Source organism: Scyliorhinus torazame, chromosome 12, assembly GCF_047496885.1.
Source record: "Scyliorhinus torazame isolate Kashiwa2021f chromosome 12, sScyTor2.1, whole genome shotgun sequence".
NCBI classification, from domain to species: Eukaryota; Metazoa; Chordata; class Chondrichthyes; order Carcharhiniformes; family Scyliorhinidae; genus Scyliorhinus; species Scyliorhinus torazame.
In genome coordinates, this window is record NC_092718.1 from 203,053,227 (window position 1) to 203,079,786 (window position 26,560).

At 46.6% G+C, this 26,560-nt stretch overlaps 1 protein-coding gene across 1 annotated transcript in view; it reads left to right on the top strand.

The window, feature by feature from the left end:
• vps53 (VPS53 subunit of GARP complex) overlaps positions 1-26,560 on the top strand; it is a 355,834-nt gene that overhangs the window by 70,169 nt on the left and 259,105 nt on the right. The window contains exons 5-7 of the mRNA XM_072469721.1: positions 4,244-4,330; positions 5,369-5,484; positions 14,877-14,996. Of these exons, the coding sequence (XP_072325822.1) occupies positions 4,244-4,330; positions 5,369-5,484; positions 14,877-14,996 (323 nt within the window). The remainder of the gene's footprint in view (positions 1-4,243; positions 4,331-5,368; positions 5,485-14,876; positions 14,997-26,560) is intronic.

Below are 26,560 nucleotides of genomic sequence, written 5' to 3' on the forward strand. Positions count from 1 at the left end.
GCTCCAGTTATTGAAGAAAGGACTCTGCTCAGTGATCTTTCTGGATTCAGACGCTATCGGAAGCCGGACTGTCAGTAATTAGACCACTGCAGCCAAATGTAAATAACATCAAATAAAAATTATTGCAGCTAATTAATAACAGAAATCTGAAACGGAGCCAAGGGATTTCTTTTTATTTGTTACAGATTCAACCAAGCAAGAGGATATTGGAAATTCAGGCAATTATTGTAACCCTTTGGGTGCTGAATTTCATTGCCAAAATTGTATTGTGAAGTTGGTTTGATTTGTACGAATGTGCCAAACATTTTTTTAAATTAAAGGACCCAATTCTTCTTTTCCCAATTAAGGGGCAATTTAGCGTGGCCAATCCACCTACCCTGCACATCTTTGGGTTGTGGGGGTGAGACCTACCCAGACATGGGGAGGGGGTGGGGGGGGGGGGGAGAAGAGAGGAGGATGTGGGGGGGGGGGGGGGGGAGAGGATGTGCAAACTCCACACGGTCAGTGACCCGTGGCCGGGATCGAACCCGGGCCTTCGGCGCAGTGAAACAGCAGTGCTAACCACTGCACCACCGTGCCACCCCCTAATGTACCAAACTTTAAAAAAATAAATTTAGGGTACCCAATTCTTTTTTCCATTTAAGGGGCAATTTAGCGAGGCCAATTCACTTACCCTGCACATCTTTTTAGGTTGTAGGGGTGAGACCCACGCAGACACGGGGAGAATATGCAAACTCCACACGGACAGTGACCCGGGGCTGGGATCGAACCCGAGCCCTTGGAGCCATGACGCATCAGTGCTAATCACTGCTAATATATCAAACTTAATGGGAACATTTTACTTTTCATTTTCAATTCCGAAACTTACATATATTTATAGACTTAGTTATTGGGTTTGTGTTGAGTATTTGACGGGTACTCGACAGCTCTAAGTTTACCTCAGAAACCCCACTTGAATGGTGTTCTTGGGAGACTTCGGGCGGGGTTTTCTGGATCCTCCCACTGGAGGGATCTTCTGATCCCACTGAATTCGACTCCTTGCGTTGGCGCCCCTGGCAGCAGGGCAGGCGAACCACCCAAAGGCCCATAGATTTTGGCAGGACTGTAAAATCCCACTGTGATCCGTCGTCACATCCGTCGCAGGAAAACCTAATTTGGGTTACGGGGGAAACCCCCGGTCCTTACAAGTGTGGTAGGATTTGGCTGCACACCACAATCAGGTAGGGATTCAAGTGAGCACATCAGTCATTCCTATTATCAAGCTATGTGTGCTTCCATCTAGAAGAATTGTGTTGATCCAGCAGAATTGAAATTGGTAAACATGCCTTAAAAGGGGTGCGCTATCGGATAATAGGATGTGGATTTTCACCTGCAGCTTTTCCACTAGCAGCTTCCTAAGTGCAAGACAAGTATTTGTTCGTCGCAGTTTCTCAGAATGGTGGCTGTGCCTTTGGAAATTTCTCAAGTCTCTTCCCAATAGAATTTGCGATATTTGGGGTGGTAGAGTGATTCGCACTGCTGCCTCATCACGTCAGAGATCCGGATTCTATTTTAACCGTGGATGATTGTGCGAAGTCTGCACGTTCTCCCCATGTCTGCCTGGGTTTCTTCTGGGTTCTCTGGTTTCCTGCCACCGGTTTGAAGATGCGCAGCTTAGAACATAGAACATCGAGTGCAGAAGGAGGCCATTTGGCTCATTGAGTCTGCACCGACTCACTTAAGCCCTCACGACCCACTCAAGCCCTCACTTCCACCCTTCCCCATGACCTCTCCTCAACCTTTTTGGACAGTTAAAGGCAATTTAACATGGCCAATCCACCTAACCTGCGCATCTTTGGACTGTGGGAGGATACCAGAGCACCCGGAGGAAACCCACGCAGACACTGGGAGAACGTGCAGACTCCACTCAGTGACCCAGCGGGGAATCAAACCTAGGACCCTGGTGCTGTGAAGCCACAGCGCTAACCACTATGCTCCCATGCTGCCTTAGGTGAATTGGCCATGCTAAATTGCCCCTCAGTGTCCAAAGGTTAGGTGGGGTTATGGTAATAGTGTGGGGTGGGGGTGTGGGAGTAGACCTGGGTGGGGCGCTCTTTCGAAGGATTGGTGCAAACGCGATGGGCCAAATGACCTCCCTCTGCACCATGGGGATTCTATGATTAGTGGTGGAGTGGTACTAATCAGAGGCACTTTACTTTGTGAAGAGAAAGTTGAAATCCTCAATGGGTGCATGCTTTCCTTCTATTTTCTTCCTGCAAGGAATTGCCTTACTTTGCTTGGCCCATGGCCACTGTGATTGGCTTGAGATTGCATGTTTCCATTTCTTATCTCTTCACCCCTTCTGCTGCAGTTCCTAGATATAGCAGCCTGAAGTTGCAAAGCTTTGCTTTTTAAAAGACAATTGAGGTTACAAAATTCTTCCAAGTTTCATAAACATCACTGGAACTTTGAAAGCTTTAACATCCATTTCGAGCACTATCAATGTTAAGAGGCGAGCACTATAGCTTTTTCTAAGCAAGAGTTGGCTATTTGTAACTCAGTAACATTGAGAATTTGTTTAGCAAGGAATATTGCATGCTTAAGCATTTTGGTAAGCACGTCAATCCTCCATTCTGAAACAAAATTCCAACAAGTGCTTTCTTGTCAAAAAGACGCCATTATCAGATCAGTTTTATACAGGATAAGGGGATGGAGTATGTATCAAACTTTTTTTTTTTTTTTTTTTTTTTTTGGAGCATCATTTTTGCAATAGAACACCTGCTTTATTGCACAATGCATAATAAATATTATGATGCTTTTCAATTTTAAGTAAATTTTGTCTTGCAAAAAAAAATTTAAAAATTACATCATTCAGGATCTATTGTAATGATTACTGTGGACGATAGTTTATTTTTATCATCATTATGAGTGTTATAAGTAGGCTTACATTAACATTGCAATGAAGTTGCTGTGAAAATCCCTTAGTTGCCACACTCTGGCGTCTCAGATACCCAGGGAGAATTCAGAATGTCCAATTCACTTAACAGGCACGTCTTTCGGGTCTTGTGGGAGGAAACCGGAGCATCCGGAAGAAACCCACGCAGACACTGGGAGAACGTGCAGACTCTGCACAGACAGTCACCCAAGCCAGGAATCGAACCCGGATCTCTGGCTCTGTGAAGCAACAGTGCCAACCACTGTGCTAGTGTGCCCTCCATCTAACCTCTCAGTGTGACATTTCTTTCTCTCTCTGGTCAATGCCTCTTCATCATGGACAGTTGAATTTCGAACACTACATTATTAACAAACATTGAGTTTGTTAGGTACAGGTTGAAGTTGCAACCTTTAGGGCAGCACGGTAGCATAATGGATAGCACAATTGCTTCAAAGCTCCAGGGTCCCAGGATCGATTCCTGGCTGGATAACTGTCTGTACAGAGTCTGCACGTTCTCCCCGTGTGTGCGTGGGTTTCCTCCGGGTGCTCCGGTTTCCTCCCACAGTCCAAAGATGTACAGGTTAGGTGGATTGGCCATGATAAATTGTCCTTAGTGTCCAAAAATTACCCTGGGTTACTGGGTTATGGGGATAGGGTGGTGTGGGGTTGGATAGGGTGCTCTTTTCAAGAGCCGGTGCAGACTCGATGGGCCGAATGGCCTCCTTCTGCACTGTAAATTCTATGATCATTGATCTATGATAATGTAAATTTATGAACAAGGAGCAGTTGTGGGCCACTCTGCCCCTCAAGCCTGTTCCACCACCGACCCACCTCTGCCTTAAAAATATTCAAAGACTGCTTCCACTACCTGTTGAGGAAGAGCGTTCCAAAGACCCCAAAGATTGAGGAATCCCTGCAAAATATGTTGGTCCACGAAATTTTACAGAGGTGATCAACTGTATTCCTTTCGGTCTTTACTGAAGGAGGAATTAGGATGCTGATTGGTTAGAATGTACCATTGGGCACACAATTACCAGGAACAGAGAGTTTGTTCCAATCATTTTGAAAAATGGAAACTTTCATTAATTGGTCTTGGAACTTGGAACACAAACACCAGTGGATTCTTGAGGCAGACGTAACACCTTAAACATTTAGATCTTTTGCTATTTTGACTTTGCTGACCAAACTCTGTGAAAACATGTGTTGGATTATTGCTGAAGCAGAGTTGGAGGGAATGCTGTTGGCTCTTTTCAGCAATGTCCACTCCTGGATTGCCCACATCTCTGCTCAATGCCTCTCTACTAAACCTTTACCACTCTTCTTGTACAGGCTTTGGAAGAAGCACAGAAAGCCATTCAGCAACTCTTTGCCAAGATCAAAGACATTAAGGACAAAGCCGAGAAATCGGAGCAGATGGTATGTATGTTGCTGAAGAGATTGTTTTGATGATTTAAGTTTGAAATACTCCATTAGCAGAACTAGAGTTGAATGTGGGAATAACATTTCAAGAATACTGGAATTCAAAAGTAGGGTAATGGTATATTTTTCAGATGATCATCAGAAAAATAGTCTTCGAGAAGAGTTTTTTTTTTTAAAGTGGGGAAAGAAGTCAACAAGGTAAAGAGGCTTGAGAGGGCAGCACGGTGGGACAGTAGGTTAGCCCTGCTGCCTTACGGCGCCGAGGTACCAGGTTCGATCCCGGCTCTGGGTCACTGTCCGTGTGGAGTTTGCACATTCTCCCCGTGTTTCGCCCCCCCCACAACCCAAAGATGTGCAGGCGAGGTGGATTGCCCTTTAATTGGAAAAAATGAATTGGGTACTCTAAAAAAAAATGTTTAAAAACAAAAGAGGCTTGAGAGGGGAGTTCCCGAGGATGGGGTCAAGATGGCCGAATGTGAGGAATGCCACAAGAGGGGAATACCCATAAGTCCAAAGTCAGAGCACCACAAGATGTGAGGCGAAGGAAGTTGCAAAGCAGAGGAAGGATTTGTATATCAGGGTAAAGATTTAGAATTTGGTATAATCAGAGCCAGGAGAGGTCAGCATGAACTGAGCTGATGGGTCAGTGAGAAATAGCACAGAGCAGGATTTGGGCAGAAGCGTTTTCGACGTATTCAGGAAGAATTCAGGAGGACGGTGAGAAGAGTATTGAAAAAAATGAGCCTTGAGGTAAAGAATGTTTATTGCTTCCAAAATCAACTTGGAGCCTTTTATAGTGAATCCGAGGGCTCTTGAAAAGAAGACGTAATGTGGCTTATTTAAAGCATGTAAATGAATGTCATGTCACTAATCCTGTCTTTGTATTTTTGTCATGAACTTTGTAATGTTAAGAATTTTGATTGCAACTGCTAATGTTGCACAGCCTTAAATATGATTTGACCCATATTAGCCTGAAAGCAATCATTAGAGAACATACTTTGGCTGGAAATTACCTTGTGAAATGTTCTTCTTTAGGTCAAGGAAATCACACGAGATATCAAACAACTTGATCATGCAAAACGCCACCTCACTACGTCCATCACCACGCTCAATCACCTGCATATGCTTGCAGGTGGAGTCGACTCTTTGGAGTAAGTAGCCATCAGAAGAAGGCCTGTGTTATGGTTTATGATGCAGAAGTGTATTGCCATGTCAGTAGGTATAGGACAAATAATTGATCCTAAAAAGTATTGCTCAGGTTGTCAGCTTGGAAACAGGAAAGATGCTGTTAACTAATAGTGCTCTATTAAGTGAAGGCAGTGCCCAATGTAATGCTCGACTATACAAATCATAAGGTTCTATTTCAGCTTGTGCTGAACTAACTGACTGTAGCCACTGTGAGATTTGGGGAACTACAGTTGAAAAACAGAGGGTCAGGGCGACACGGTAGCTCAGTGGTTAGCTCTGCTGCCTATGGACACTAAGGGACATTTTAGCACGACCAATCCACCAAAGTTGCACATCTTTGGACTGTGGTAGGAAACTGGAGCACCCGGAGGCAACCCACGCAGACACTGGGAGAACGTACAAACCGCACACAGACAGTGACCCAAGACTGCAGTTCAACCCATGTCCCTGACGCTGTGAGGCAGCAGTGCTAACTACTGTGCCTCCATGCTGCCCATGTGAAATTATTTTTCAAGTATTCCAAGAGAATGTATCATAAAGAATGTAGAATATAATTTCTGCTCTCTCCCCTCCCAAAGATGTTGATCTCTGTTAGTTTATGGTTCCATTGGATTTTGCAGTCCTTCTCTACTTCATCCAGGTGGGAGCTAAAGGTTGGTAAGGTAATGCAGCCGTCTAGCCTCAATAGTCAAGTCAGACTCCACCCCATGGGACATCCGTATGAACACAGAACAGTACAGCACAGAACAGGCCCTTCGGCCCTCGATGTTGTGCCGAGCATTGTCCGAAGCCAAGATCAAGCTATCCCACTCGCTGTCATTCTGGTGTGCTCCATGTGCCTATCCAATAATCGCTTGAAAGTTCCTAAAGTGTCCGACTCCACTATCACAGCAGGCAGTCCATTCCACACCCTAACCACTCTCTGAGTAAAGAACTTACCTCGGACATCCCTCCTATATCTCCCACCCTGAACCTTATAGTTATGCCCCCTTGTAACAGCTACATCCACCTGAGGAAATAGTCTCTGAACGTCCATTCTGTCTATCCCCCTCATCATCTTATAAACCTCTATTAAGTCGCCTCTCATCCTCCTCCGCTCCAAAGAGAAAAGCCCTAGCTCCCTCAACCTTTCCTCATAAGACCTATCCTGCAAACCAGGCAGCATCCTGGTAAATCTCCTTTGCACCCTTTCCAATGCTTCCACATCCTTCCTATAGTGAGGTGACCAGAACTGCACATAATACTCCAAATGTGGTCTCACCAGGGTCATGTACAGTTGCAGCATAACCCCGCGGCTCTTAAACTCAAGCCCCCTGTTAATAAACGCTAGCACACTATAGGCCTTCTTCACGGCTCTATCCACTTGAATGGCAACCTTCAGAGATCTGTGGACATGAACCCCAAGATCTCTCTGTTCCTCCACATTCCTCAGAACCCTGCCGTTGACCCTGTAATCCGCATTCAAATTCTTTCTACCAAAATGAATCACCTCGCATTTGTCAGGGTTAAACTCCATCTGCCATTTTTCGGCCCAGCTCTGCATCCTATCAATATCTCTTTGCAGCCGACAACAGCCCTCCACCTCATCCACTAGTCCACCAATCTTGGTGTCATCAGCAAATTTACTGACCCATCCTTCAGCCCCCTCCTCCAAGTCATTGATAAAAATCACAAATAACCGAGGACACAGCACTGATCCCTGTGGCACACCGCTGGTAACTGGTCTCCAGTCTGAAAATTTTCCATCCACCACCACCCTCTGTCTTCTATGTGATAGCCAGTTACTTATCTAATTGGCCAAATTTCTCTCTATCCCACACCTCCTTACTTTCTTCATAAGCCGACCATGGGGAACCTTATCAAATGCCTTACTAAAATCCATGTATACGACATCAACTTCAATCAAATTTGTGAGGCAAGACTTGCCCTTCACAAATCCGTGTTGACTATCCCGGATTAAGCAGCATCTTTCCAAATGGTCATAAATCCTATCCTTCAGGGCCTTTTCCATTAACTTACAGACCACCGAAGTAAGACTAACCGGCCTATAATTACCAGGGTCATTCCTATTCCCATTCTTGAACAGAGGAACAACATTTGCCACTCTCCAGTCCTCTGGCACTATCCCCGTGGACAGTGAGGACCCAAAGATCAAAGCCAAAGGCTCTGCAATCTCATCCCTTGCCTCCCAAAGATATATCTTTGGATATATCCCATCTGGCCCAGGGGACTTGTCGACCCTAAGGTTTTTCAAAATTGCTAATACATCTTTCCTCAGAACATCTACCTCCTCCAGCCTACCCGCCTGTATCACACTCTGATCCTCAAAAACATGGCCCCTCTCCTTGGTGAACACTGAAGAAAAGTATTCATTTAACACCTATTTCTTCTGACTCCTTGCACAAGTTCTCACTACTGTCCTTGACCAGCCCTAACCTCATCCTGGTCATTCTTTTATTTCTCACATAAGAGTAAAAAGCCTTGGGGTTTTCCTTGATCTGACCCGCCAAGGACTTCTCATGCCCCCTCCTAGCTCTCCTAAGCCCTTTTTTTTTAGCTCATTCCTTGCTACCTTGTAACCCTCATGCAACCCAACTGAACCTTGTTTTCTCATCCTTGCATACGCTTCCTTTTTCCTCTTGACAAGACATTCAATCTCTTTTGTGAACCATAGTTCCCTCACACGGCCATTTCCTCCCTGCCTGACAGGGACATACTTATCAAGGAAAACGCAGTATTTGTTCCTTGAACAAGCTCCACTTTTCATTTGTGCCTTTCCCTGACAGTTTCTGTTCCCATCTTATGCTCCCTAATTCTTGCCTAATTGCATCATAATTACCCCTCCCCTAATTATAAACCTCACCCTGCCGTATGGCCCTATCCCTCTCCATTGCAATAGTGAAAGACACCGAATTGTGGTCTCTATCTCCAAAGTACTCTCCCACAAACAAATCTAACACTTGGCCCGGTTCATTACCCAGTACCAAATCCAATGTGGCCCCCCCTCTTGTCGGCCTATCCACATATTGTGTGAGGACCCCTCCTGCACACACTGTACAAAAACTGCCCCATCCGAACTGTTTGACCTATAGATGTTCCAGTCAATATTTGGAAAGTTAAAATCACCCATGACAACTACCCTGAGACCTCCACACCTATCCATAATCTGTTTTGCAATTTCTTCCTCCACATCTCTATTACTATTTGGGGGCCTATAGAAAACTCCTAACAACGTGACCGCTCCTTCCCTATTTCTAACTTCGGCCCATATTATCTCAGTAGGCAGATCCCCTTTGAACTGCCTTTCTGCAGCTGTTAAACTATCCTTGATTAACAATGCTACTCCTCCACCTCTTTTACCACCTTCCCTACTCTTACTGAAACATCTGTACCCCGGAACTTCCAACAACCATTCCTGTCCCTGTTCTAACCATGTCTCCGTAATGGCCACAACATCGTAGTCCCAAGTACCAATCCACGCTCCAAGTTCACCTACCTTATTCCGGATGCTCCTTGCATTGAGGTAGACACACTTCAACACACCTTTCTGTCTGTCGGTACACTCCTGCGACCTTGATACCTTCCTCAGTACCTCACTACTCTCAACACCCTCAACTTCTTTTTCAGCCAGAGTGCTGGATTATCATCTCCCTTCTTTGCAAAGGCCAATTTACAGTTCCCCAAATCTTGCACTGGCTGCAATCAGCTAGTTCAGCACAAGCTGAAAGGAAACCTTGTAGCATGTAAAGTCTAGCACTACATCAGGCACTGCCTTCACTTAGTAGAGCAATGGATGGAGTGGAATGTAACTCCATAATGGACAGCTTTGTCTTGACAGGGCTTTAGATGAATATCTGCATGATCACTGTACTCCAAGTGTTGATGTTGTTATTTTGCAGCTTAAATAGGAATAGTTAGCTCAAATTATTATCAGAGCACAAATATTTAGAGTTATATAAATTCTTAATTGAACAATATTGTAGATGCTTGTTAATAAGCTTCTTGATGATGGACGACAAGATAGGGAATGGGTAATTAAATGAAAGTCTTTATTTATACAGTGCTTTTCACAACCACTGCCTGTCTCAAAGTGCTTTACAGCCAGTGATGTCCTTTTTCAAGGATAGTCATTGATTTTTATGTCGGAAATGTGGCAGATATTTGCGCACAGCAAACTCACTCAAAATGTAATGTGATAACGACCAGACAAACTGTTTTTTTTTGTATAATCTTTATTGTTACCAGTAGGCTTACATTAACACTGCAATGAAGTTACCGTGAAAAGCCCCCAGTCGCCACATTCCGGCGCCTGTTCGGGTTCACAGAGGGAGAATTCAGAATGTCCAATTCACCTAACAGCACGTCTTTCAGAACTTGTGGGAGGAAACTGGAGCACCCGGAGGAAACCCATGCAGACACGGAGAATGTGCAGACTCCGCACAGACAGTGACCCAAGCTGGGAATCGAACCTGGAACCCTGGCACAGTGAAGCGACTGCGCTACTGATGATACTGCCCTAGTGATGTTGATTGAGGGATAAATATTGACCAGGACACTGAGGATAACTCCCTTGATCCTCAAAATAGTGCCATGGGATCTTTTATATCCACCCAAGCAGACAAATGGGGCCTTGTCTGACCATCTCATCTGAAAGACAGCACCCCTGACCGTGTAATACCCCCTTAGTACTGAGTGTTGACCTTGATTTTTATGATTAAACCCTGGGATGGGACGTGAACTCAGAATCTTGTAATTCAGTGTGCTGAGTCAGTCACACCACAGCTGACATGGTGAATTGGTTTCAAGCAATATGCACACTATTGAAGTAACCACATCATGCAAACCTATTAATCCCTGTGGTTCTTTTGTAGGATTTGTTTAAGGAAAATATCTTGTTAGGAACATGGGAACTGGAGAAGGTCATTTAGACCCTCAAGCCTGTTTTGCTAGTCGAAGAGGTCCTGGCTGATCTGTGGCCTAAATTCATAAACCTGCCTTTGTTCCATAACCCTTAATACCTTTGGTTAAGAAAAATGTGAAAACCCCAGTTTTAAAATGAACAATTATCTAGCATCTATGGTACTTTCATGTTTGTAAAAACAGAGTTATCCTGGCAACAGACCAAAAAGAAGCCAGTATCTAGACTGTGGCACATGAGGGCATTGCAATATTGTGAAACCCTAATCACTAACACCATTACATTAGAATATCATTGGAATCCAATGTTGGGATCACGTTTATGGTACTCCGAAATTAGGAACAAAGTAAATGTAGGGGGACTGCCAGTGGCGGCCATGAGCTGAGGGGTCGCACAAAAGCTGGCTCTCATCTAGGAACCTCTGAGTGGACCTTCAACCCCACCAAAAGGGTGAAATGTTCCTGAAACTAACCAGGTTTCACCTCATGGGTGAAACTTCTGTATAGTGCTCCCATTGCGAGCCTGCGGATGAATACCACCAGCTCTGAATATTTCCGGCTGCACAGAGCAACAAGGCAGGGGTGCCCACTGTCCCTGCTGATGTTCACACTGACAGTTGAGCCACTGGCCAACGCTCTTAGATCAGCGAAGGGATGGACGCGCATTCGGAGGGGGCAGGTAGCACACAGTGTCACTCTATGTGGATGACCTGCTCCTCTACGTGTCAAGCTCCCTGGCCAGCATGGGCAAGATAATGGAGGGTGTTCAGTGACTTTTCCGGTCACAAACTCAATCTGGGTAAGAGCAAAATCTTCCCGGTGAACCCCAAAGGGTGAGGAACGGAGCTGGAGGTGCTACGTTTAAACTGGTCCAAACCAAATTCAGGTACCTGGGGATACAGATAGCTCGCAACTAGATGCAGCTCCATCAGGAGCAGAGCTGGAGGTGCTACCATTTAAACTGGTCCAAACCAAATTCAGATAGCTCACAACTAGATGCAGCCCCATAAGTGGAACATAAGAACATAAGAACTAGGAGCAGGAGTAGGCCATCTGGCCCCTCGAGCCTGCTCCGCCATTCAATGAGATCATGGCTGATCTTTTGTGGACTTGGCTCCACTTTCCGGCCCGAACACCATAACCCTTAATCCCTTTATTCTTCGAAAAACTATCTATCTTTATCTTAAAAACATTTAATGAAGGAGCCTCAACTGCTTCACTGGGCAAGGAATTCCATAGATTCACAACCCTTTGGGTGACGAAGTTCCTCCTAAACTCAGTCCTAAATCTACTTCCCCTTATTTTGAAGCTATGCCCCCTAGTTCTGCTTTCACCCGCCAGTGGAAACAACCTGCCCACATCTATCCTATCCATTCCCATCATAATTTTATATGTTTCTATAAGACCCCCCCCTCCCCCGCATCCTTCTAAATTCCAACGAGTACAATCCCAGTCTACTCCACCTCTCCTCGTAATCCAACCCCTTCAGCTCTGAGATTAACCTAGTGAATCTCCTCTGCACACCCTCCAGCGCCAGTACATCCTTTCTCAGGTAAGGAGACCAAAACTGAACACAATACTCCAGGTGTGGCCTCACTAACACCTTAGACAATTGCAGTATAACCGCCCTAGTCTTAAACTCCACCCCTCTAGCAATGAAGGACAAAACTCCATTTGCCTTCTTAATCACCTGTTTCACCTGTAAACCAACTTCTTGCGACTTATGCACTAGCACACCCAGGGCTCTCTGCACAGCAGCATGTTTTAATATTTTATCATTTAAATAATAATCCCTTTTGCTGTTATTCCTACCAAAATGGATAACCTCACATTTGTCAACATTGTATTCCATCTGCCAGACCCTAGCCTATTCACTTAACCTATCCAAATCCCTCTGCAGACTTCCGGTATCTCTGCACTTTTTGCTTTACCACTAATCGTGGTGTTGTCTGCAAACTTGGACACATTGTACTTGGTCCCCAACTCCAAATCATCTATGTAAATTGTGAACAATTGTGGGCCCAACACTGATCCCTGAGGGACACCACTAGCTACTGATTGCCAACCAGAGAAACACCCATTAATCCCCACTCTTTGCTTTCTGTTAATTAACCAATCCTCTATCCATGCTACTACTTTACCCTTAATGCCATGCATCTTTATCTTATGCAGCAACCTTTTGTGTGGCACCTTGTCAAGAGCTATCTGGAAATCCAGATATACCACATCCATTGGCTCCCCATTATCCACTGCACTGGTAATGTCCTCAAAACATTCCACTTAAATTGGTTAGGCACAACCTGCCCTTTATGAACCCATGCTGCGTCTGCCCAATGGAACCTGGCCAGCTTGGTGGAGGAGGTGAAGAGGGATCTGATAGGATTGGATTCACTCCCATTATCCCGAGCAGGAAGGGTGCCAACGATAAAAATGAACGTATTGTCAATGTTCCTCTTCTTATTCAGAACACTTTCAATCTTCGCCCCCAAATCCTCTTCACCAGGGTTGACAAACTAATCATGGCCTTTGTCTGGGCGGGAAAGAATCCTCGGGTACGGATAGCCGTCCTTCAAAGAGGGCGACACATTGGAGGCCTGGCCCTGCCGAACCTCCCAATCTATCACTGGGCAGCAAATGCAGAGAGAGTTCAGGGGTGATTGGGAGTGCCGGAGACAAAATGGGTCCAGTTGAAGGAGGCCTCCTGTATAGGGACGTCTCCCTGGGCACTGGTCACCGCCTCACTCCAGGCCCCCCAAAAACATATTTGAGATGCCCGGTGGTAGTAGCCACATTCAGGACCTGGAAACAGTTCAGGCACCACTTTAAACTCCGTGGTATGTCTGTTGCGGCCCCCATCTGCAAGAACCATAAACGTACACGGGTCAGGATAGATGCCACGCTCAAGACACGTACGGGCAGCACGGTAGCACAAGTGGATAGCACTGTGGCTTCACAGCTCCAGTGTCCCAGGTTCTTTTCCCCGCTGGGTCACTGTCTGTGTGGAGTCTGCACGTTCTCCCTGTGTCTGCGTGGGTTTCCTCCGGGTGCTCCGGTTTCCTCCCACAGTCCAAAGACATGCAGGTTAGGTGGATTGGCCATGATAAATTGCCCTTAGTGACCAAAAAGGTTAGGATGGGTTTTTGGGTTACGGGGATAGGGTGGAAGTGAGGGCTTAAGTGGGTCGGCGCAGACCCGATGGACCGAATGGCCTCTTTCTGCACTATGTTCTATGTTCTAAGACATGGAAAGAGGATGGGGGTACTGACGGTGAAGGCCATGTATGTGGACGGTAGAGTAGTAACCCTGAGGGAATTATCAGAGAAGCTCCAACTCCCGAAAGGGAACAAGCTTCGATATCTGCAGCTGCGAGATTCTTCTCTGCAAAGAGACCAAGATGTTCCCCAGTTAGCTGGATACGCCCTACTTGACAGAATGTTAGTAACGGACTGGCCAGGGGGAGATGAGTGTGGCGACATATAAGGTGAAACCACTGGATGAAACGCAACGGAAATGGGGGGAGATGCTGGGCATGGAGATAGGGGGAGGACTTTGGATCAAGGCACAGCACAGGATCAATTTCCTCATGCGCAGGGCTAAGCCTAACACAGCAAAAGGTGGTGCACAAAGCGCACCTAATCTGGACACGGGTGAGCGGATTCTTCCCGGAGGTGGAAGATAAGTGCAAACGTTGTCTGGTGGTGGTGGTGGGGGGTCCGGCCAACCACACCGACATGTTCAGGTCCTGCCCCAGACACGTTCTGGACCGCCTTCTTCGAGACTATGTCCCGGGTCGTTAGGGTGGAGATGGAGCCATGTCTGTTTGCGGTGGCTTTTGGGGTATCGGAGCATCCAGAATTCTTTATTTGGGGGGGGGGAATAAAATTCACAATTCGGGTGTCTGAGGAGAGATTCTACCATACGTGGAAAAAATTCACCGGCCTCTTTGAGGACCTGTCCGTGACCGACAGGGTTTGCAGGTAAGGTGGAGGTGCAAGAAGCGGAGGAGAGCACCCACACCATAGAGGGGAAATATGCCTTGCATACTGAAGGATGCAGGCACCCGCACATGAAAGATCGGCACAACATACAAATGGTAGGTTGGCCCAGGAAACACTGAGAAATGAAAGGGGGCTCAGAGAATCAAGCCATCTGCCTCCTCTTGCACTATAACCAATCGAGGCAATGTAAATAGACCACTGGTGTTACTCTATGCTGTAGTAGCTGTGTTGATATTTATACGTTAACTTGCTAGCTTATTTCATGCGTTTTTCCCATTCTCTGTTATTTATGGTTAGTTTATGTTTTTCTCCGTTATTAGATGACCATGTTTTTCCTATTGTGGTCCATATACACTAATGTAAATAATGAAATGCCAATAAAAACACTTTTTTTAAAGAAAGTTAACATGGAGCTTTGAATGGGTATTTTATTTCTGCAGGGCTATGACTCGCCGCAGACAGTACGGAGAAGTGGCTAACCTCATGCAAGGAGTGGTGAACGTGTTGGAACATTTTCATAAGTATATGGGTATTCCGCAGATCCGCCAACTCTCTGAAAGGTAAAGCATCAAAGCTTCTGTTCAACTTGAGGTCACTTCTAAAGTGGTTTCCTCGCAGAAGCAGCACAGATCTGGATTTATTTAAAAAGATTAGCAACTTGTTCAAATTCACATGCAGTCTCTTTGCGTCTTATGCCCATGCAATTTGTCTAACCCCTGTTGGCGTATCTCTGCTGAAGTGTTTTGTTGAAATTGGGGATAACTTTGTGTCCCCTTACTGCTCTTCCAAATAGGAGTGAGCAAACTGACTTGAACAGCTAACCTCTCGCCTGTTGGTGTCTGGGGACAGCTGCTGTTCAGCCTTGCTTGTCTATGTAGCTATGTGTGGAATTGACAGAACTCTTGCAGATGAATGTGCAGTGCAAGCCCAATGATACAGAAGTCAAAAGGCCCAGCTCTCTTTCTGCCCTTGTTTTGTTGATGAGCAGGGAAGAGTGTGTAGCAATTCTGCAAAAGTGGAATGGTTTTTCAAAAATATTGGTTCTTGTGACATGGCTGTCACTAGCCAGGCCAACATTTATGGTCCATCCCTGGCTGCCCTGGAGCAGCTAGTTGTGGTGAGCTGAATTCGTGGTTACAGTCCCAACTGGTGAAGGAACTGCCACGGTGCCGTTAGGTGAAAAGTTTTGGGATTTTGCTGTATCGACAATAAGGGAACGGCGATATATGTTCCAGTAGAACTTGAGGAAAGGTGTTTCTACAGACCCGCTTCCCTTGTTTTTTGAGGCGGTGGAGGTAATTGGTTTGGGAAATGCTGTCAAAGAAACCTGGGTCTGTTGCTGCAGTGCTTCCAAGGACAGCATGCATTGCAATCTCGGTATGTTTTAAGTTGGTGGATAGGATGCCGATCAAGTGGACTGTGTGGTCCTGGATGGTATCGAGCTTTGAGTTAAATTCATGAAAAATGCTGAGAGGTAAAAACATGCCACAGAATAATGAAAAAATAAAGTGGGCAGGACGTAGAAGTAGTCACTGGAGTGAGCGGTAGAGGGAAAATGTAGCGTGGATCGGCAGAAGACCAGATGGAGTGATAACGTCATGAAACAAACAGGCATGAGTTTCTCAAGGATACTAAGAGAGAGACCAGATTAATGCAGCTGGAGAAGGAGAGTGCACATTGCCACAATAACTGGGCCTCTCGAGTTAACTGCACCACCACATGTAAAATGTGTGCCCACAATGATAGAATTTAATTGTATTACAATCCTAGCCGTGGCTCAGATATTGGACTGAAACCCCAATATTTCAGTTTATTTTAAGACTGTGTGGAAAGAATGATTCGCTCCGGCTGTTGCATGGAAAACAATAGGGCTTTCGTATTTCTAAAACACAACTTTATTATGAATACAATATTAAAATTTAAGCTCACTCTGGAAAATTACCTCATAACACTACTATACAATTTCCCATTAAACAATAAGAAAAGAAACATACAGCTCTTAATCCAGCTTCAAAAAATCAGCAGAGCATAGAGTAATACTTGATTTATAAAACAGATTTGGCTCCATTTAGAACCCCTGCAGGTTATGGCTCAATGTCTTTAAATAGCGGCTCCAACTAGGTTGTTTCAGCGTCTTCCTTATCTTCAGACAAGACTGCTCTGCTTTGAAATATTCTTACTTTTTAAAAAACTATCTTACTGGGATAGAAAACTGCACTTACTTGTGGACTCTGTGGTAGCCACATCAGACCTCAGCTCCTCTCTCTCCCAAAGCTTCTCCAAAAAATGTCACTGCCTCTCTGCCTTTCTGGGCTCCACCCAGCAATGGTCTCATTTCTCCAAGTTGATAAACAAACCAACACCGCAGGCTTCAAAAGCACATTAACTCTCCAGGGACCTCCCCCAGTCAAGACACATTCCTCTGGTCAATTTCACTTGCTGTTTCCTAGAAGCAAAACAAAATTATTTTTAAAAACGTGACCATTGCAGCCAAACACACTATCCCCAGGGTTTTAATCCTTAAATAGTCCCACTATTTAGAAGCCAATATTCCTAAAATCCTCCTATTGTCACAATTTGGTTTTCAACGCCCCCTCATGACCCAGGAGCTATCCAGGATATTCTTTCTTGAATTAATTTGGTACCGAATGGAACTATTTTAATTGAGTCTGATGCTGCATGTATGCAGTTTGATATAGCAGCTAATTTTCAGGTGGGCAGGTTTAAACCCTGGTCCTGGGAAGGAATGCCTTTGAGCCCACAACCCAACAAGTTCATAGCATCAGGCATAATGGGTCATTCGGCCCCTTCAGCCTACTCCACCAATCAATAGGATCATGACCGATCTGAATCTGGTCTGAACTCCACTTTCCAGTGGGTACATCCCTGCACACACCCGCCCGTGCACACACGCACCCACATACGCACGCACCCACACAGCACGAGCGTGCGCGCACACCATACTCGCGTGTGCGCGCACACATGGCGCACTCTCACAAACGCACTCTCACAAAAGCAAACACCACACGCGCATCCCCACACGCGCACACCACTGACCACACACTGCAGACCACATACTGCACACCACAGAAGCACACTCCCACACAGCATACACCACATACGTCGCACTCGTTCGTGCACACGCGTGCACTCACATGCACGCACTCTGATGGAAACACCACACCCGTATGTGCACGCCACCACCGCATGTGCACATCGCACGTGCACATCGCACGTGCACACTGCACGGGCAGACTGCACACCGCCTGCGCACGCCACACACGCCCCCCTCGCCACATAGACACATGCACGCACAAGCGACCACCTCGCCACATGCACACATCACCCCCCCCCCGATACGCACCACCCCCATGCGATCATTCCTCCCACAAGCAAATACTCACCCCCACTCCCACACACACGCACACAAACCCCCCCCCCCCCCCCCCACACACCCCATACAAATCTATTCAATGACTCCACCTCATTGTCCAGGGGAGAGAATTCCACAGACAAACGACCCTCTGAGGGAAAAAAACGTCTCCTCATCTCAATTTTAAGTGGGAGACCCCTAATCTTTAAACTCTGTTCCTTAGTTGTAGACACCCCGCACAAGGGGAGATATCCTCTCCGCATTCACCCTGTCTGATGTACCATCAATGACGACAGACGAGAGTTGGAAGAGTAAACTGTGGCTTTAATCAGCTAAAAGATACCTGCTGGCAGCCGGTCCCAGAATGAGGACGGGGCTGGAGGTTAGCCACCTTTATACTTGAGCCCGCGGGGCGGAGCCAGGAGGGACAAACCCAGACATGTAACAAACAGTAAGGACAGTAAGTACAATAAGCAAGAACAGTGTGTACAATATAATACAGTGGTTCACCACATTCACCCCCTGTTAAGAAAAAGAGTCCGGCGGGGTTGAAGTGGACAGGTTGAATTAGAGGTCGAGTCTGTCGGGGACTTTGACCTTCCGCTGTGATCGCCTCAGTCCCGGCTGTGATGAGGACACTGGTGTCGGATGAAGTGTTGAGGCCTGCGTATCCAGGAGCGTGTCGTCTTCCGGATAGGTAGCAACGGAGGGAGACAGTGTAGAGTCGTGAGTAGCAACGGAGGGAGACCGTGTAGAGTCGGGGTAGTGGTGATGGTCACTGGGGAATCTGCGGGTGCTAAGTCCCAAAGGGAGACTGTGTCCTCCTGCCCATCATGGTGTGCCACGTAGGCATATTGGGGGTTAGCATGGAGGGGAAGGACTCGTTCGATCAGGGGATCCGACCTGTGACTCCTCGCATGCTTCCGGAGGAGGATGGGCCCTGGAACCGTCAGCCAGGACGGGAGCGAGACCCCTGAGGTGGACTTCCTGGGGAAGACAAACATTCTCTCATGAGGTGTCACATTGGTGGCGGTACACAGGAGCGACCGGATGGAGTGGAGCGCATCGGGAAGGACCTCCTGCCAACGGGAGACGGGGAGACTTCTAGACCGTAGGACAAGAAGGACGGCCTTCCAGACCGTCGCGTTCTCCCTCTCCACCTGTCCGTTTCCCCGGGGGGTAGTCCTCCTTGAGGCGATGCCCTTGCTAAGCAGGAACTGACGCAGCTCATCACTCATGAAGGAGGAACCCCGATCACTATGGATGTAAGTGGGGAAACCGAACAAGGTGAAGAGGCCGTGCAGGGCCTTGATGACTGTGGCAGAGGTCATGTCAGGGCACGGGATGGCGAAAGGGAAACGTGAGTACACATCAATGATGCTGAGAAAGTACACATTACAGTCCGTAGAGGGGAGGGGCCCTTTGAAATCGATGCTGAGGTACTCAAAGAGGCGGGAGGCCTTTACCAGGTGTGCTCTATCCAGCCGATAGAAGTGTGATTTGCACTCCGCGCAGACCTGGCAGTCCCTGGTCATGGTCCTGACTTCCTCGATGGAGTAAGGCAGGTTGCGGGCCTTGATAAAATGAAAAAAACAGGTGACCCCCGGGTGACAGAGGTCATTGTGGAGGGCCCGAAGTTGGTCTACTTGTGCGCTGGCACATGTACCGCGGGATAGGGCACCAGGGGGCTCATTGAGCCTCCCAGGGCGATACAAGATATCATAATTATAGGTGGAGAGTTCGATCCTCCACCTTAGGATCTTGTCATTCTTGATCTTGCCCCGCCGTGTGTTATTGAACATGAAGGCAACCGACCGTTGGTCAGTGAGGAGAGGGAATCGGCTGCCAGCCAGGTAATGCCTCCAATGTCGCAGAGCTTCCATAATTAAGTAAGAACAGTATGTACACTATAATACAGCGGTTCACCACACTGTCAAGTGCCCTCAGGATCTTCTATGTTTCAATAAGATTACCTCTTATTCTTCCAAACTCCATTGGCTGTAGGCCCAGCCTGCTCAACCTTTCCTCGGTGTACGGTGGGAGTGAGATTCTTCTCTGTCGTTTGCAGTGACTGGATACACAGCAGCGTCAAGCGGCCTGGCCACAGCTTACCTCCCACTCTCTTAGCAAGGAAATGGTGCAAGGCATCAAAACGCAGAGAAGAAAAGGCTGCTGAAGTTGAGTTTAAAACCTACTCTCTTGTCTAGATTCCAAGATAGAATAATATGAAATCCTTGGTTTTACAGATATTTATTGTCACCAAAAACTATCTGAAATGATACTCCTGAATCTTTTGCAATTTGTTCTATTTTTGTGCTATCAGTACATGGCTTTCCGCATGGCTGTTTAAATTCTGATATTTTCCCCATCTGGCTCAGATGCTGCAACATGTGCCTCGTGATAACAGTAAACCTTTAAATGTCAGGGCTCTTGTAGAAGATAAGGATTTTTATTTGTTCAGTTCAGAATAGAGTGATGTACATTTTCAACATTTACTGGGAGAAGAATGAAAGGCGATGAATATTTTTAGCACGTTATCACATTTCTCACTGAACTTTTGTAAAATGCGGGCCAGGCTATATTGTAGGCAAGTATGACAGTCACCTTGTGCACGGCAATGTCTCATGTTGGCAAAGAGATGCTTTTTTACCTCTGCTTGTTGCGAGGGAAAAATGTTGGCAGAAGAGATTTAAAAAAAATATATAATAATTTAGGGGATCTGGGCATCGCTGGCTACACCAGCATTTATTGCCCAACCCTCGTTGCCCTCCATAAGTTGCCGCCTTGAACTGCTGCAGTACCTGAGATGTAGGTACATCCACAGTGCTGTTGGGGAGAAAGTTCCAGAATTTTGACCCAGTGACAATCGATCCCTTGAGTTCATGGGGACGATTTTGCTCTTGCTCAGGATCCGTTTGTAACCTGAGAAGGCCCCAAACTCCCTTAGGAGTTCCGAGTTCCATTATTCCTTTCATGTGGTTGGAGACGTAGAGGAACAGGCCATCCGCATAGAGCGAGACTCTGTGCTCCCTGTCTCCCCTCTGGATGCCTCTCCACCCCTTGGCTGATCTGAGAGCGATATCAGTGGCTCGATTGCCAGGGCAAATCGCAGCGGGGATAAAGGGCATCCCTGCTTCGTTCCTCTCTGCAGCCGGAAATATTCAGAGCTGGTGGTGTTTGTCCGTACGCTCACTGTGAGAGCACTGTACAGTAGTTTCATCCACTAGGTGAAACCTGGGCCAAACCCAAACCGTTCCAGTACCTCCATGTGGTCCTCCATTCGACTCTGTCGAAGGCCTTCTCTGCATCCAGGGAGATGATCACTTCTGGTGTTTCCTCCCTGCGTGGGGTCATGATCACGTTCAGCAGGCGCCTGATGCTTGTCCTTAGTTGTCAGCCCTTGACGAAGCCCATCTGATCCTCCGCAGCTACTTCTGGCATGCAACTCTCCAGGCTTTGGTGTCAATGTTTAGGAGTGAGATGTGTCTGTAGACCTGTACTCTCCTTTTTAGGGATCAGTGATATTGAGGCCTCTATCAGCGTGAGTGGCAGGATCCCTCTCGATCGCGAGTTGTTTTGCTTGGGCTCCTTGATGCCATACTCTGTCAAATACTGTCTTGATGTCAAGGGCAATCACCCTCATCTCACCTCTGGCATTCAGCTCTTTTGTCCGTGTTTGAACCAACGCTGTAATGAGGTCGGGATTTGAGTGAACCTAGCGGAACCCTAACTGAGCGTCCGTTAGTTGGTTATGTCTGAGGAAGTGCCGCTTGATAGCTCTGATGAAAGCTTCTTCCATCACTTTGTTGATGATGGAGAGTAGACTGATAGGGCAGTAGTTGGCTGGATTGGATTTGTCATGTATCTTTTGTACAGGACTTAAACGTGGGCAATTTTCCACATTGCTGGGTAGATGCCAGTGTTGTAGCTGTACTGGAACAGCTAGGCTAGGAGCGCGACATTTTCTGGAACACCAAGTCTTCAGTACTATTGCTGGAATACTGTCAGGGCTCGTAACATTTGCAGATGCAGTGCCGTCAGCTGTTTGTTGATATCACGTGGAGTGTATCGTGTTGGCTGAAGACCGACATCTGTGATGCTAGGGACCTCAGGAGGAAACCAAGATGGATCATCCACTAGGCACTCGTTGCGAATGCCTCAGCCTTGTCTTCTGCACAGGTGTGTTGGGCTCCTCCATCATTGAGGATGAGATATATGTGGAGCCTCCCCCTCCAGTGAGTTGTTTAATTGTTCACAGCTGGATATGGCAGGACTGCACAGCTTAGATCTGGTGCGTTCGTTGTGGAAACGCTTAGCTCTGTATGTTGCTTGCTGCTTATGCTATTTGGTACACGAGTAGTCCAGTGTTGTAGCTTCACCAAGTTGACACCTCATTTTTGGTATGCCTGGTGTTGCTCCTGGCATGCCCTCCTGCACTCTTCATTGAACCAGGGTTGATCCCTGGCTTGGTGGTAATGGTAGAGTGGGGTAAACGCCAGGCCATGAGAGTCAGCTACGTTGCTGTGGATCTGGAGTCGCATGTCGGCCAGTCCAGGTAAGGAAGGTAGATTTCCTTCCCTAAAGGACATGAGTGAACCAAATGGTTTTTTTATGACAATCGACAATTGTTTCATGGTAATCATTAGACTTTTAATTCCAGATATCTTATTGAGTTTAAATTCCACCACCTGCCATGGTGGGACTCAAACCCATGTCCCAGATCATTACCCTGGGTCTCTGGATTATTCGTCCAGCCATTAGAACTCGCTTCCTTTCTTCAACTGGAATCTTTATAATGTCTGCCTGAGTAGACAGATGGGGCTTTGGTTTCACATCTGTTTCAAAGGATTGTCCCTCCAGTGATGCAGCACTTCCATACCCCTACACTGAAATGCAACTTAGATTATGTCCTTAGATTCTGGTGGAACCTCTAATCTACTGATGTAATGCGGAGGCTTCTATTAACCTCTGACCAGCTTGGCCCAGTTAAGACAAGTTATCTATTTGAAGACCGCATGTTCAGATGGTGACTACATTTTAAGTTTATTGAATGTACCCTGTACTTAATGTTGCCATTCTACTTTCATGTTAAGATGTTGAAGTTTGTTTATTGCATTGACTAAAGAGCAAAGGAGCAAATGTTACATGATCAGCCCTCAAATGTTACAAGAGACCTTGGGGACCTAATTGAGAGAGAAAAGGTAACTAAAAACAGAATGAATGTTCAGAACATGGCGTTAAATGTATTTGTGTGTGGCTAATCAGGACCAGCAGTTCACACTCCCGCACATTAATCAGGCAGTGCTGCATTGTTGAAAATGCTGTTTTTCCAAATGAGACACAAAATCAAGGCTGTTGTCTGCCTGTTGAGGTGGATGTATAAAAGTCCCATTTTGAAGAAGAACATTGAGTGCTATGAATGTGCTGGACAACAGCAATCCTCAACCAGCAACACCAACCTTCATCACATTGTTGTTTACTGTGTGCAAGGCTGCCACATTTGTCAACATGAACAATTACTGCAAAATGTGTAATGGGTTGATGTGTTCCTCGCTGTGGTAACTTGAAGATGTGGTAACTTGACCACAAGAAAGGTAGTCGAACGCGACATCTTCTTTACTTCAGAAAATATTGAGATAAGAATACAGTTTGGCTTCTGGCACCAGCAGCAGCTAAACGCAGCTGTACACAAGCTCCTCGTGGTTAAACTGAAAACCCGTGCAAGTTCGCAATCCCAATGATGCCACACGCATGTGCACTTTTGTTAAAGACATCCATACACATAATCGATTATGAAGCTGCTTATCAAAACATTATTAAAACACTCAATGACACTTCTCTCCCGTTAAATTTAAATTTAAATTCCCCTTCAGGAGAGACGACAACAAACATCATACACAGGTCGCAACTAATAAGAATCTTCATTATTGTCACAAGTAGGCTTACGTTAACACTGCAATTAAGTTACTGTGAACCCCCCCCCGTTGCTTGTTCGGCTACACAGAGCGAGAATTCAGAATGTCCAATTCACCTAAGAAGTACGTCTTTTGGGACTTTTAGGAGGAAACCGGAGCACCTGGAGGAAACTCACGGGGAGAACATGCAAACTCCACACAGACAGTGACCCAAGCAGGAACTGAACCCAGGACTCTGGCGCTGTGAAGCAACTGTGCTACCATTGCCGCTGTGCGACTACATTGTGATCGTAGAACCACTGGTGACTCAGTAGACACTGGTGAGCCTTGGTTCAATTGAGCTGGACATGAGGGTGCAGACGTAGGCTGGTTGTTAGTGAGATGAAAACCTCAGCCTCTCCCGGAATAGCGCCCACTGGCCGTGAGCAACAGGAACCACTTTGATGCAGAATAACTCCAAGCTGCCATCGTTGGTTACTGCTGAAATTCCTGGCGGCACGATGGTGCAGTGGTTAGCACTGCTGCCTCATGGCGCCAAGGAACCTGGCTTGATCCCGGCCCCGGGTCACTGCCGCTTGGAGTTTGCACATTCTCCCCGTGTCTGCGTGGGTCTCACCCCTGCAACCAAAAGATGTGGATTGGCCATGCTCAATTGCCCCTTAATTGGATAAAGAAGAAAAAGAAAAAATTTCCTGACATAGACACAGTCATCCGGACTGAAATGCTTCTCCTTCTGCGTTTCCTGTCTCCTTCCTACTCTTGCTCTGACATCTGGATGTAGCAGATCCAGATGAGACTTTGTCTTTATACCCATCAACATTTCAGCTGGCAAAAGTCCAGTTGTTGTTTGTGGTGTGATACGGCACTGAATCAAGAACCGTGAGAGCTTAGTCCCAAAGAACTGGCTGTCATTCTTTTCAGTTCTTCTTTCAGTGTCTTAACAGCTCTCTCTGCTAAACCATTCGACATTTGCAAGGAAAGTAGCAGTACGCACAGGTAATATCGCCACCACGGGCTTGGAGCCACCTTCACCCCCAAAATCTCCGCCATAACCCCCGAAAAAGCCTCCCAAAACTCCACCAATTTCGGCCCAGCCCAGAACCTGTGTGTGGAATATTCCGGCTCCCCTTGAACACCGCCCACGTTTATCCTCCACCAGAGGAAAGAAACGACTCATCCGTGAAGCTGTCATGTACGCTTTGAATTGAATTAGCCTCAATCTTGCACGAGAGGTGGTTGATTTTATCCTCCGCAGGCCCTCGCACCATACCCCCGCTTTGAATAACCCCCCCCCCAGCTCCTCCTCCCACTTCCATTTTACCTCCTCCACTGAGACCCTCTCCCTCCCAATTAACTCCCTATAAATATCGGAGACCCTATCCTCCCCTATCTCATCCTCAGAAACAATCCTTTTAAGCAACAACGGGGGTGGCAACCTCGGAAACATAGAACATAGAACATAGAACAATACAGCGCAGTACAGGCCCTTCGGCCCACGATGTTGCACCGAAACAAAAGCCATCTAACCTACACTATACCATTATCATCCATATGTTTATCCAATAAACTTTTAAATGCCCTTAATGTTGGCGAGTTCACTACTGTAGCAGGTAGGGCATTCCACGGCCTCACTACTCTTTGCGTAAAGAACCTACCCCTGACCTCTGTCCTATATCTATTACCCCTCAGTTTAAGGCTATGTCCCCTCGTGCTAGCCATTTCCATCCGCGGGAGAAGGCTCTCACTGTCCACCCTATCTAACCCTTTGATCATTTTGTATGCCTCTATCAAGTCTCCTCTTAACCTTCTTCTCTCTAACGAAAACAACCTCAAGTCCATCAGCCTTTCCTCATAAGATTTTCCCTCCATTCCAGGCAACATCCTGGTAAATCTCCTCTGCACCCGTTCCAAAGCCTCCACGTCCTTCCTATAATGCGGTGACCAGAACTGTACGCAATACTCCAAATGCGGCCGTACCAGAGTTCTGTACAGCTGCAACATGACCTCCTGACTCCGGAACTCAATCCCTCTACCAATAAAGGCCAACACTCCATAGGCCTTCTTCACCACCCTATCAACCTGGGTGGCAACTTTCAGGGATCTATGTACATGGACACCTAGATCCCTCTGCTCATCCACACTTTCAAGAACTTTTCCATTAGCCACATATTCCACATTCCTGTTTTTCCTTCCAAAGTGAATCACCTCACACTTCTCTGCATTAAACTCCATTTGCCACCTCTCAGCCCAGCACTGCAGCTTATCTATATCCCTCTGTAACCTGCTACTTCCTTCCTCACTATCGACAACACCACCGACTTTAGTATCGTCTGCAAATTTACTCACCCACCCTTCTGCGCCTTCCTCTAGGTCATTGATAAAAATGACAAACAGCAACGGCCCCAGAACAGATCCTTGTGGTACTCCACTTGTGACAGAACTCCATTCTGAACATTTCCCATCAACCACCACCCTCTGTCTTCTTTCAGCTAGCCAATTTCTGATCCACATCTCTAAATCACCCTCAATCCCCAGCCTCCGTATTTTCTGCAATAGCCTACCGTGGGGAACCTTATCAAACGCTTTGCTGAAATCCATATACACCACATCAACTGCTCTACCCTCGTCTACCTGTTCAGTCACCTTCTCAAAGAACTCGATAAGGTTTGTGAGGCATGACCTACCCTTCACAAAGCCATGCTGACTATCCCTGATCATATTATTCCTATCTAGATGATTATAAATCTTGTCTCTTATAATGCCCTCCAAGACTTTACCCACTACAGACCTGAGGCTCACCGGTCTATAGTTGCCGGGGTTGTCTCTGCTCCCCTTT